At 47.9% G+C, this 12,971-nt stretch overlaps 1 protein-coding gene across 3 annotated transcripts; it reads right to left on the reverse strand.

Annotated features, from left to right (window-relative positions):
- Positions 1–7,903: 7,903 nt before the first annotated feature.
- On the reverse strand, positions 7,904–12,573 carry DUSP6 (dual specificity phosphatase 6). 3 transcript variants are annotated; one of them, XM_021706062.1, is made up of 4 exons: positions 12,267–12,573; positions 11,503–12,013; positions 10,437–10,874; positions 7,904–9,390 (listed from the first exon to the last, which is right to left on the reverse strand). In XM_021706062.1, the coding sequence occupies exons 2-4, from the start codon at positions 11,900–11,902 to the stop codon at positions 9,083–9,085; spliced, it is 1,146 nt and encodes a 381-aa protein (XP_021561737.1). In that variant the 5' UTR covers positions 11,903–12,013; positions 12,267–12,573; the 3' UTR covers positions 7,904–9,082. The 3 variants fall into 3 exon arrangements, with proteins under 3 accessions (XP_021561737.1, XP_008070497.1, XP_021561738.1); XM_008072306.2 differs by having other exon boundaries at positions 11,503–12,573; XM_021706063.1 differs by lacking the exon at positions 10,437–10,874 and having other exon boundaries at positions 11,503–12,573.
- Between the last annotated feature and the right edge of the window lie 398 nt (positions 12,574–12,971).

The following is a 12,971-nucleotide window of genomic DNA, read 5'->3' on the forward strand; positions in this document are numbered from 1 at the left end:
TCCCAGGCCTTACTTCCAATAATTCTGACTCAATAGGACTGGGGTTCAGAGAGAAAATCCTTTCCATAGATGAATCCAGAGCACAATCGGATTGATTGACATTAAATCATGTCCCTCTCTGAACCAATTTCTGAAACCAGAAAATGAGGCATTTTTGGCCTGACTTGGGGTCATGTACCCTTCCCTATGATGGGAGTGGGGTTTTCTCCAGAAAAGTAAGTGGGTAATAAATATCCAGTCTCCCCTACATAGCAGAACCTCAACTGTATGAGGGGTGCTTGTGCCCAACTTAAAAGCCTGTCCCCATCCTCTCTAGCTGTGGCGCTGTGACTAATTCTGGCTATTAAGTGCACAGAATATACGTCTGTTATAGGAACCTGGTGTAAGTAGGTTCTTTAAGGGAACTGACTCTGCAAAGAAGTGAACTCTTTTTTCCTCTCTTTCTTTTCTCTTTCCTTCTTCCTTTGACTGAAATTTGAATATGACTGGAGAGGAAGCCTCCATCTTGTGACCTTTCAGATTAAAGACAGAATAAGCCTGAGTCTCAAATGACCTTGTAAAATTGCCCTACCAGGCCAAGAATTACCATCTCCTGACTTTTACAGACAAGAATAACCCCTCATGAGTTTTGATAATTATCAGTGTATGTTTTCTGTTGTAGACTTCTGAACCTAATCTTCCCTGATACAGTAAAATTCTGTTAACAAGATGTAAATGGGAAGGGAGGCTAGTCAGAAAAGAACCACAGTGATTACTATACTTCACAATTTAATTAATTAATTAATTTTAATTAATTTTTTTCTCCCATATCACTGGGCATCCCAATTTTTTATATCTGTTCTATTGAAAAATATTCTTGTCATGCCTTGCAAAGAATTTGTCTTTGGCCAGATCTGGTGCCTCACACCTGTGATCCCTAACTGTTTGGGAAGTTAAGGCAGGAAGATAGCTAACCTAGGAGTTTGAGACCAGCCTGGACAGCATAGTCAGACTTTGTTTCTTAAAAAAAAAGTCAAGTGTGGTCATGTGCACCTGTAGTCCCAGCTACTAGGGGAGGCTAAGGTGGCAGAATCACCTGAGCCCAGGAGGTAAAGGCTGTGATGAGCCATGATCATGCCACTGTACTTTAGCCTGGGCAATAGTGTGAGACCCTGACTAAAAAAAAAAAAAAAAAAAAAAAAACGTAGGCTGAGGCGGGAGGATTGCCTGAGCCCGCAGTTTCAAGACCAGCCTGGGCAACATGGTGAGACCTCATCTCTACAATAAACTCAAAAAATTAACCAGGCGTGGTAGTGTGTGCCTGTAGTTCCAGCTACTTGGAAGGCTGAGGTGTAATGATCGCCGGAGCTCAGCAGGTCGATGCTGGGGTGGCCGTGAGCGTGCCACTGCCCTCCAGCCCGGGTGACGGAGTGAGACTCCAACTCAAATATATATATATTCTTTACAACTTCCAAAGCTATGTGTACTGCATTGCAAGTGAGCCCCTTAAAAAGGGAGCCTCTGGCCTACAGTTGAGCTGCCCCAGACAATACTGAATCAACCAGACAAAGATGAAAATGGCAGTGCCCAATCTGCACAACCTTACAAGGAGACCTTGGAGACTAATATGGGACTTGGGCCTAAAAGTGTTTGAAAATCCACTGACTGACGCTATTTAACAGATGTGGAAACAGAGACGGAGAGTTGAAGAAATAGCTACTTTTGATGATTCAAATCTAGATATAGGTGGACCTGGCCTAGAAGTGCTTTGGGATGTACCAAATGTTGAACCAGGTTTTGAAGAGTGGGGAATTTTCTGCAAACATGTGGCAAGGATGCTACAGTTATGGGTAATGAACTACACGTTGCTTTGGAAGTGGTCAAGTCATAAAAGTCACTACGGCTTCCACCTGGCCCTCTCTCTCTCGGGATTTCACCCACAAAACCCTGCCACTAGACTGTGAGAAAACTGAGGCCACATGGAAAAGAATCAAAGTCCCTGGCCCCAGTCCCTGACCAAGGTCCCAGAGATCTGAGTGAAATAGATCCCCCGGCCAGCAGTTGGGTCTTCCAGACAACACTGCACCCAGCAGAGACCAGCCATCCCTGCCCAGCCCTTCCCAAATGCAGAATGACGAAAACATTAAATAACTGTTGTTGTTTGAAGCCTCTAGGTTTTGGGGAGCTTTGTTATGTAGCAGTAAACTACTGGAACATAAGATAAGAAGACATTCCTACTGCAGTCGTCCTAAAACTATGTCCTCCCAAAGATCCCTTTCTGCAAGTCCCTCTTTCTTTCCTTCTTCTCCTGTTAACACTTGCAATAGGAGCTTAACTGAAAAATAATGAAAAATCCTCTATGTAATAAATAGTTAGATTTTCTCCAAAAGTCAGAAAGAGAGAATTTAGCTTAGGACTAGTAACTTTTTCAGACTTGCTTTGTGCTTTTCTGGATGTCATCCTCAAATAATGTATGATATTTCTTCCCATTTCTGAGAGTTCAGTTTTGTTTTGTTTTGTGTCAGAGTCTCACTGGAGTGTAGTAACACAATCATGGCTCACCACAGTCTCAACCTCTTGGACTCAGACAATCCTTTTCCTCAGTTTCCCGAGTAACTGGGACTACAGGTGCACACCACCATGCCTGGCTAATGTTTTGATTGTTTTGTAGAGATGAGGTCTTGCTATGTTGCCCAGGCTGGTCTCAAACTCCTCGGCTCAAGCAATCCTCCTGCCTCAGCCTCCCAAAGTACTGGGATTATAGGCGTGAGCCACTGCTCCTGGCTGAGAGTTCATTTTTGAAGGTATGGTGGCTCAAAACGTTCCAATGATGCCAGCCACAGACAGTGGATCTGCACACCTTTTCTAGTGGTTTCTATGACAAAGTAGGGGTGTGGGTGGGTCAAATTTCTTACATGTCTCTATCAATCCTTTTCTATATAAAACAATAAAATGTAAAGTCTAAAACGTTAGCTGGAAGCAGATAGGCACATACAAGGACGCGTCCACTTGTTTCTCAAGGGTGCCTCTTTGATTTGGGGCAGCAGAAAGATCAAGTGGCTCTGTGTGGGAACAGAACGTTGCCTCCAGCCCTGTGTCTTCCTGTTAAAGATTTGGTTGCCTTTTTATTTTTACCTTGTTTCATTGAACCAGGGCAGCGCACATCAAGGCCTGGATAAATATTTGTGAACTGTTTGAACTTTGTTCCATGCCCTTCAACAGTCCCAGGAAATCGATTTTGGACTGCAAAGAAGTTTGAAGACGCGTTCACCAAAACCAGACCAATTTGGAGCCCACTGCTTGGGGAGCTATGAGGACATAGGAGGAGAAAGGCATTTGGAAGGCTCACAGGAGCTTTTGGAACACAATTATGCCTGTGTGCGGAACTGCATATCAATGGACACCCAGAGTAATTCTTTTGAAGCTGTTGAAGGACTGAAGACTGGTTTCTTAAGAGGAATTTTATGGATATTTTCTTACTGCCAGCTACCACATGACCTGCCATGCTGTGGGACTATGTCCCCCTCCCCAGCCCCTATTTCCATTATTTGCTCATTAGCTGGCCAATTTATCTTCCTTCCTTTTTTTTTTCTGAGTCAGGGTCTCCCTCTGTCACTCAGTTTAGAATGCAGTGGCATGATCATGGTTCATCACAGCCTCGATATCCTGAACTCAGGCAATCCTTCCACCTCAGCCTCCCAGGTAACCGGAACTATAGGCACACATCACTACACTGGGCTAATTTTGTTGTTGCTGTAGAGACAAGATCTGACTATGTTGTCCAAGCTAATAATTTCCCGTTCTTATTCTTCAGATATCCACTATATGTCTTCTCCCTCCCTTTTCCTGTCTTCCCCTTCCTCCCACCCCATCTCCCTCTTCTAGTTTTCCCCTAGGAGGGATCAGGGTGAGGAAATGGACTTTTTTATTATTGCTGCTATTGTTGTTTGTTTAGAGACAGAGGTCTCACCATGTTGCCCAGGTTGGTCTCAAACTCCTGGCCTCAAGCAATCCTCCTACCTAAGTCTCCCAAAGTGCTGGGATTACAGGCATGAGCCACCTCCTACGGCCTTTTTTTTTTCTTTTTGCAAGTGAACTTCTTTGGGACCAGTTTACTCATGCCATCCTATGGCTACTAGCCACTTTAGAGGTCCTTAGGAAAGTCGGTTTTGTAACTTACGTGTTAATGGGCCCAAGAAAGACAACTTCCCTGTGGGAGGAAGGATGGAAGCCTCCAGGGGGACACCTGTCTGCCAGCACACCAGTGGGGGCCTCCTCATGATTTGGCTGTCAGTTTCAGGTTGGATTCAGCAGGTCAATGACCTCTGCTTCCTCAACTTCCTCATCTGCAAAATGGGGACATCACTTCCTAGCCAACATCATGGGACTTTATAAAAGGAGCAAACACTGGTGACAATCTGTTTCCAACAGGAAGAGCCAAAGGTTCAAAGCTCAGTTCCTGCAGAAACAATCAGTGTCTATGTGCACCTTCTCGAATGGTCCCATGTGGGTGGCTTTGGGTTTTATTGTACTCTCTCTGCCTCAGTTTCCTCTCGAGAAAATAAAAATAATAGGACCCATTTCACCGAGCTGTTCTGAGGATTAAATAAGATGAAAAATACAATACTTGGTACCCATAACGAATGTTAGTTATTTGTTTCACCTACTCTGCATCTCATTTTATCATGTAATACCTGTCACCCAACCACGACCAGAAGGCTAGGATTATAAGAGAATCTAAGAATGAGAAACAAGGACTTCTTCATTTTACAGACAAGAAAAAAGAAATATGGGCCAGGGCATGGGACGCCTCACACCTGTCATCCCAGCACATCGGGAGGCCAAGGTGGGAGGAAAGGTTGCTTGAACCTGGGAGTTCACGACCAGCCTGAACAACATAGCAAGACCTCATCTCTACAAAAATAATTGTTAAAAAAAATTAGCCAAATGTAGTGGCGTACATCTGTAGTCTCAACTACTCAAGAGGCTGAGGCAAGAGGATCTCCTGAGCCTAGGAGATTGCGGCTGCAGTGAGCCATGATTGTGTCACCGTACTCCAGCTTGGGCGACAGAGTGAGACCCTGCATTGGAAGAAGATAAAGAAAAAAGAAACATGTCCAGGCTCAGTGCCCTGCCCAGGGCTTCCCAATTCATTAGTAGGAGAGCAGGAGTGAGAGTTCAGGTCTAATTGTCAGGCTGGGGCAAGTCTCCGTTTTCATTCCTTTGAAGACTGTGTTGGTATTTTTATCCTCAGATAACCCTTTCTTGTTCCAGTTTTAACCCTAAGACCAGTTTATACCATGTATCACCACATTCCCTGTCTCCTGTCACCGCTCAAAAACAGCAGACAACTAACCTCCTCGCCCAGAGCCCCCTAGCCCCCCCCCCCCCAGAAGGCCAGGAAAGGTAGCGCTTTTTCAGAGACCTGGGGAAGCCACTAATGGGGACAGCAGGTGAGGAGGGAGGCGGAGGAGAGGCAGCTGCTGTGAAGGTTGCCCTAGTAACCGTGCAGTCTGCATTCACGAAACCAGCCCGACTCCAAGATGCAAAGCGATCGCCCTCAGTGGCTCCTGCCAGCACAAAGGAACCAGAGGAGCCCGGGATAGCTGGGAGAAAGGAGGCGCGGGCGAGGTGGGGGCCTAGGTCGTCAGTGACAACCTTCCACCTTCCATAGAAGAAAAAGGAGCGAGAATAGCCCTTTGAATCTTCTGGGCTATGTGAACCGTAAAAACCACCCTTTTACCATGAGTCCTTTTGTGGGAATAGAGAGTCACAGGCCCCCCTCTGTTCACCAGCCTCATGGGACAATACACCAGGAGGTGGGGGGGAGCCTCAGACATTGCAACTTTATGGGGGCCCTACACTCCTCTTGCTCTCACTCCTTTATTCAGACTGGTGACAAAGACCATTTGCTCCCAATTTATTGGAAACTTTTTTTTTTCACAGCTTGAGCTGCTTAGATGCAGCGAGCTCCCTCTCCCCAAATTGCCATCAGACACTTGCTGAATGGGCCAGGCTCAATTATGTTCCCTCCACAGGTTCAGCTCACACTGTGACCCTGCATGGCTTCCTGCTATTCATATGTGTTACTTCCCCTTTGTGGTAATGGCTTGTGGCACCCGGCCAGAAAACATTATTAATTTCAGAAGTGGACTGACAAACAACAAACCCACAGCGAAGCGGGAGGAAGTGCCGGGGAGGCCAGCTGTCGGCTTGCACCCAGCGGTAGGAACTCGATGTATGCAGGTTGGAGAGGGAAAGAGATAATAATCCGCAAAGAGGAAATGTGCTAAAATTATCCACAGTCCATAGTTTTAAAAGATTTTTAAAAATTAAAAATGAAGGAAAGAAAGAGAATAGAAATCAGAGAAAAGAAAGGGGGGAGGGGGAGAAGCACCCAGCTACTCGAGCTGCAGCTGGACAGGAAATTGCTAAGGATACTGGCAAATCCCTACTTTGAACAGGCAGTTTAGGGAATGCCAGCAGCGGAAACGGTTCAGAACAGGATTAACACGAGCCAAGTTGAACTGCAACCCACTTCTCCTTTCTGTGCTCCTGCTGACTTGGGACACCCAGACAAGAGAGACTGTTTTTTTTGCACCATCTCTGTGTGCTTTTATACTTAGTTGCTTAAGAATCACAGTGGAGTCAGATGTTACTTGCCATAGGATGAGAGCCACCTGTCTGCTAAAATGTAGGTGACCAGGCAGTCCTAGTGACATCTTACAAGGGCCATGTCAATGAAAAGTTGATCTTCCTCCCCACTTCAGATGAAGACACTGGGCTCGTGGGAAAAGAGCCCCCTTTCCTTCCCCCTCACCCCTCCCAGTGTAAGTATGTGCTAGGTCTTTTGATTCCATACACCCTCCTACATTTTTATTTTGGTTTGTATAATTTTGCACTTGGGAGGGAAGGGAAGGTTCCGAGGAAAATGATATAAAGCCTTTAGCTTGAAAGAAAACTATTCAAAATAACCTTGACAAGGTTCAATAAGGGCTTCTGACCCACATTCTTAACCAGTTAAGCACAAAAGCATGTCAGAACAGGGGTGGCAAAATTTCATCTCATGTGCCAATGTGAAACTCTAAAGCCACATGCAGGCCCAGTGAGAAAGCTGCAATATGCCTTGCTGGCCGGGCTCGGTAGCCCAGCAGCTCAGCCTTTATTCCACTTTGGGAGGCTGATGTGAGTGGATTTCCTGAGACCATAGGTTTGAGATCAGCCAGGGCAACTTGGTGAGACCTCAGCTCTACCAAAAATAAATTGACCAGGACCGGTAGCCTGCGCCTAGAAGGCTGAGGCAGGATCACCGGAGCCCAGCAGGTTGAGGTTAGGGTGGCTGTGAGCATGCTGCTGCACACCAGCCTGGGCGACGAAGTGAGACTCCAACTCAAAAAAGAAAAAAAAATGCCTTGCCACATGCATGTGAGGGGAAGGGAGACACCATTCTAGATTCATGTTATTCCAACATGAGGATATCTGTAAGACTGTCAAACAGTACAACAAACTGGAAAAAGAATTAGCTCCACTTCCTCTCCGTCATGTCTAAGTATTATTGAGCAGAGGATATTGATGGTGAAGGAGAGGTTCACATGTGGCTGTTACCTTGTTATTCTGGTACACGTCTCTATGACTATCCATATTCAAATCTTATTCCTCAGCAAATTAGCTCTATGGCTTCTCTGGGGCTTTAAAATCTTAAATACTATAGTAAGTACTGTTCATATACATGATATAATTAGTCTATGCTATATAATCTTTATTTGAAGCAAAAGATAAATCTCATAAACTACACCTGAAAAACTTTCTAGGAATAGTTCAAAGAGTATCAAGTTTGCCCTGTTATGCATACAAGCCACTATCAATCCTTGACTGAAAAACTTATAAAATGTATCATTAAGAATAGAAAAGATTTAAAAAAAAATTCAATAGCCAAAATAGTTATTTATTAATAATTTAAGGTTTTACATTCTTAGAATAAATTCCAGCTCAAAACTTTACACCACGAACATCATAGAGCAATTTAACTCTCCCTTCTTCACAATCAGAGGCATTCTCTTGCCAAATGGGTACCCATGCTCACACACACACTTCCAGTTTTATACACATTTTTAAGAGGAAAGAAACCAACCCAAAGTATTGCATTTGAGGTGACACTCCCTGAATAATTTTATACAGAGGTAATATACTGTTTAGCACAGCCAAAGTTAAAAAAAAAAAAGTGAGCCCATGATTTGGTGTCTTTTCAAGATATCCCCCCCTTTGAGACAACTCAAGCCAAAATATTTACAAAGGTAAGACATAGTCAAACTACACATTAAGACAAAAAAAAAACTCACAAGGAAGACACATGAAAGACACTAATGACATCACCATAACAAGCTCTTAGTGATATAGTGTCCAAGAAGATGTCATCAGAATTGGTGAAGTCAAGCATGCTGCAAAGACACCCTTTGGATTCGAAAAGAGCAAAATTTTCCATTTTTTTCTTTTAAGAGGTGGCATACTGCTCTTTCTCCCTTTGGATAATTTCTTTTAAACCCATCAAAGGGAAAAAAAGACACACACACAATTCAAACAAACACTGTCAAGTGATTTAAGATCAAATATTTACAATAATCGAATGGAGTATCAGATTTTTGTTTTCCAAACTGATACCACAAATAGAGCTGAAATCTCTCTTTGGCTCCTCTATATGCAAAATTGAACGGGTCTTCACTGAAGACAATATATAGTCAGTTCCAGATGCAAAAGGAAACAGCCGTCCAGGGCCCTAAAGAGCATGCTCCTACCCTACCGTTGGGCCCTACCCTCTCTACCTAGAAGTCCTGGATCCCAGTTCCTGCAGGGATAGCCTGTACAGATGGGTGCGGAGCAAACCTATTGCCTGTGTATACATAGCAAGTCCTGTTCTTCAAAGAGAATGGAGCAAACCTCTCCATTTGCATTAACCGATTCCACACTTGGTAACCTTGTGTAATACAGACAGCTGGTGTCATTTTGACACCTGGGGCCACACACAAAGAAAGCAGCCCAGCTGATGCTGCCAAGAGAAACTGCTGAAGGACTGGACACATTCCAGTGAGGAGGGGTGTGGGTCCTCTCACGTGGATTGCAGGGAGTCCACCTGGTAGACATTCTGGTTGGAGGGAGTGGTAAAATACAACTGCTGTGCTGGCACCCGGTTGTCACAGGGGCTGCTGAGTCCCAGTGTCCTCTCGAAGTCCAGCAGCTGGCCCATGAAGTTGAAGTTAGGAGAGATGTTGGACTTCTTCATCTTGACAATGTCGTAGGCATCGTTCATAGACAGATTGAGCTTCTGCATAAGGTAAGCCACGGTGACAGTGACCGAGCGACTAATGCCAGCCAAGCAATGCACCAAGACACCACAGTTTTTGCCCCGGGCCTCGTCTGTGAACACAAAAAGAAAGGCAAGGTTTCAGTAGCCTGAAAACCACCCTGTGTGAATGATCAGCCTGAACACTGAACTTAAAAAGAAGATAAAAAATAATCGTGTGTGGCAGTTGAGCCCTGCAGGCAGCAGAAAATATATCACTGAGATAAAACATGGACACTGGACACAATGACATATTTCAGATATTTTTGAAAAGGGAGCTTTTGTATTAAGTTTCTACCAAAAAAAAAAAAAAAAAACTCCTCAATGTGTGCATTCTTTGCCTCAGCATGTGAATACCAGAAACCCTGCAATATGGTCATGAATGCTTTCTATACAGACAAGCAGACTGCAAGGGTCTATTAAATTATTCTCCAAATGCTGTGCAGTGAACAATGGAGGTATTCAGGCATTTTAAAAGAGAGAGGGAAGTCACAGGGGACAGCCCATTAGGAGGAACAGGATGTCGACACCGCCTGAAAATGAGTTCCTTTGTAATAGGAAATGCACTACAATGCCTGAAGGTTCCCTTCTCGCAGGCCCCCAGCCCACAGTCCTTCCTGCTGGTCTCGGGTTACCTACTGTCTCTGTTACCAGGATCACCATATCATTCGACCGGATAACATATTAGCATTCATTCCGCTTTCCAACAACTAAGTTGATGTCCTAAAATAACTCCCAGTTCTTTTAAAATTATAAAGCAATGTCAGAGTTTCTGTCTGCAGTGACTACTTCTATCATCTAGCCCTTCCTTGAGTCCAAAGACTGTGGAGGGAAAAAAATCTATTATCTTGATCATGAACCGGCCCTTCTTTCAAAAGACTGACTCTCAAAGACTCAAGAAACAGCGTTTCAGATACACCTGGGGTCTACAGCCATGTCAAAAGGCACGTTTTCTTCCCTCAGCCAGAAGGTAAACCAGAGTTAAGAATGCTCTAAAGAACATTAGAGACCCGCAGTCCTACACATTAGCAAGCAGTTAAGAACGATTAACAGCTTACACTCTACCGACAGCCTGGAAGGTTTGCATGTAAATGTCAGAGCCGGCGTTAGTGAGTCTCACCTATGAAAGAAATGGCCTCGGGGAAAAACTGGGACAGGTTTTGGCTCCAATGGTCCGAGATGGGGATCTGCTTGTATTTAAACTCCCCCGCGTTCTCGAAGAGATTCGGTAAATTTGGGGTAACGTTCAAGATGTACTTGATGCCGAACTCCTCCAGGACGTCCAAGTTGGTGGAGTCCTTGGCACAGCCCAGGTAGAGAAAAGGCAAGATCTCCACGGGGAAGGAAGGCTGGCTGTTGGACAGCGGGCTGCCGTCCGAGTCGGTGGCACTATTGGGGTCTCGGTCAAGGTCAGATTCGATGTCCGAGGAAGAGTCCGAGCTGATACGCAGGCCCCCGAGCCCCAGCACCGGTAGAGGCGGCGAGCTGCTGCTGCAGGAGCCGTCTAGATTGGTCTCGCAGTGCAGGGCGAACTCGGCTTGGAACTTGCTGAAGCCACCTGTCAGGGCGAGAAAGGCAACCGTGTAACCCGAGACGCTGTAGTAGTTTTCACAGCTCGTGAGATCTTAGCCGGGCGCAAGACACACCGCGAGCACCCGACGAACTCCCTGCAAGCCCGCCCTACCTGCAGGGTCACCCGTGGGAGAAGCACACAAACGTGCGCCCTAGGAAGGCAGCGGACGGGCCCGCCTCCCCTGGGAGTCCGGGGTCTTTTGAATCCGGAAATGCACAAAATGGCAACTTTTTCGACTCTCTCGGGAAGCCAGGCTGTGTCCACCCGCACCCCTCCCCCCCACCGCTTCTTCCCGTCCTGCAAAGCTCGATTCAAAATGAGACGACAGCAAGCAGAGGATGGTGGAGGGCTTTCCGGGTGAGGAGACGCAGGACTCGTGCGCCAGAAAGCGCTGCTGCCCGCGGCGGTAAGCGGGCTGGCCTCCGCGAGGCCCCGGCGCTGCGGAGCGGAACCGGGCGCCTTCGCGGCCCGGGCTCGAACCCCGACCTGCCCGACGGGTCGGCCTCCATCCCGGCACGGGAACGCCGGGAGAGCGCCGCAGCGGAGCGTGGGGGTCCCCGCAGCCCCGGCCCGCGCGCGCAGCCTCCCCGGCGCCGAGCGCCCGGCCGCGTACCTTCCATGTAGATCGCGCGGCAGCCCTCGTCCTTGAGCTTCTTGAGCAGCAGCCCGAGCACCGACTCGCCGCCCGTGTTCTCGTTCCAGTCGCTGCTGCTCTCGTCGTACAGCACCACCGTATCGGTGCCGCAGCGCCGGGTGAAGCGGTCCCGGTCCTCGCCGCGCGTGAACAGCGCGCGCACGGGCAGGTTGCCCTTCTGCAGGCGCCGCAGCATGATGCCCGGGATGGCCACGTTGATGGCCGACTCGATGTGCGACGACTCGTACAGCTCCTGCGGCCGGCAGTCCATCAGCAGCAGCCGCTCGTTGCCCAGTTCCAGCTGCTCGTTGAGCCACGCCACTGTCTTGCTGATCGCCATTTCCGACGCGAAGGCCACGGGTCTGAGCGTATCTATCATGGGGGTCGAGCTGCGGGAGAGGGCGGACTGCCTACCAGACGCCCCTCGGGGCAGGCATAGGCCGAGCGCAGCACGAGAAGCCGCCGCTCCCGGAGCGGCGTTCAAGGCCGCCTCGCCTGACCCGAGCCGAGGCGAGCGGTTGGGGCAGGCGAGACAGAAGTCAAGCTGGCGGCTCCCCGTGCACCCGGCTGCAGCCGCTGGCGCTCGGAGTCAATGAACCTCTCTGAATGAAGCTGCCCAGACAGTTTTGTTCCTCCCCAGTGAATGAAATCCAATTAATTCGGACTCCGCGTTATGGAGAGGGGAGGACCAAAAGAAAAAAAAAAAGTCTAGCGGCTCCTGATCCCTCCCTAAAAGGCTGCACCTCCAATCTACCCGGGCGGCTTTCTCCCCGGATTATTCAAGGCTCGATTTGCTCACTCTCCCCCGGACTCAGCCCTCGCACACCCCCAGCGCGAGGCAGCTCCTCAATGGATACAAACTGCGAGCGTCTCAATGGATACATTCTCCGGGCCAGCCAATGAGCGCGCTGCGGAAGGGGCTGTTGCCGTGGGGACGGGCCGGCTGGAACAGGTTGTGTTGATGAATTGTTAATGAGTTTGTCATTCACAAAAACGGAAAGGAATTTCCGCTCCGGATAAGCCCCAGTGCAAACAAGCTGCCACAGAGGGCTCCGCGGGAGGAAGGAGAGAGAGGAGGAGGAGGAGGAGGAGGAGGCGGCGGCGGCGGCGGCGGCGGCGGCGGCGGCGGAGGAGGAGCAGGGCGCAGAAACCAGGGCACTTCGTTTGTCTCATGTTTCCTTCTGTTGCGAGTTCACACTTCGCGTCGGAACTTTTGCGCACACACCATGCCACGAGCATGCACAAAAGCCCCAGTCCCCGAGCTACCTTTAAGACAACTTGCGCTCGCCTTTTTTTCTTTTTATTCGCTGCAAACTCGTTTGGACCCGAGCTCGCCTTAACCCCCCGCCCTCCTTTAGGCGGTGTGTGGCATTTGTTTGCCGTTTTAAAAGCCTAGCTCTGTTTGCTCTGATGTTCTTTTAGCCGAGGCTGTGTTGGGGCTGGAAACG

Source organism: Carlito syrichta, unplaced genomic scaffold (genome assembly GCF_000164805.1).
Source record: "Carlito syrichta isolate Samal-C Ts95f unplaced genomic scaffold, Tarsius_syrichta-2.0.1 Scaffold315099, whole genome shotgun sequence".
NCBI lineage: Eukaryota > Metazoa > Chordata > Mammalia > Primates > Tarsiidae > Carlito > Carlito syrichta.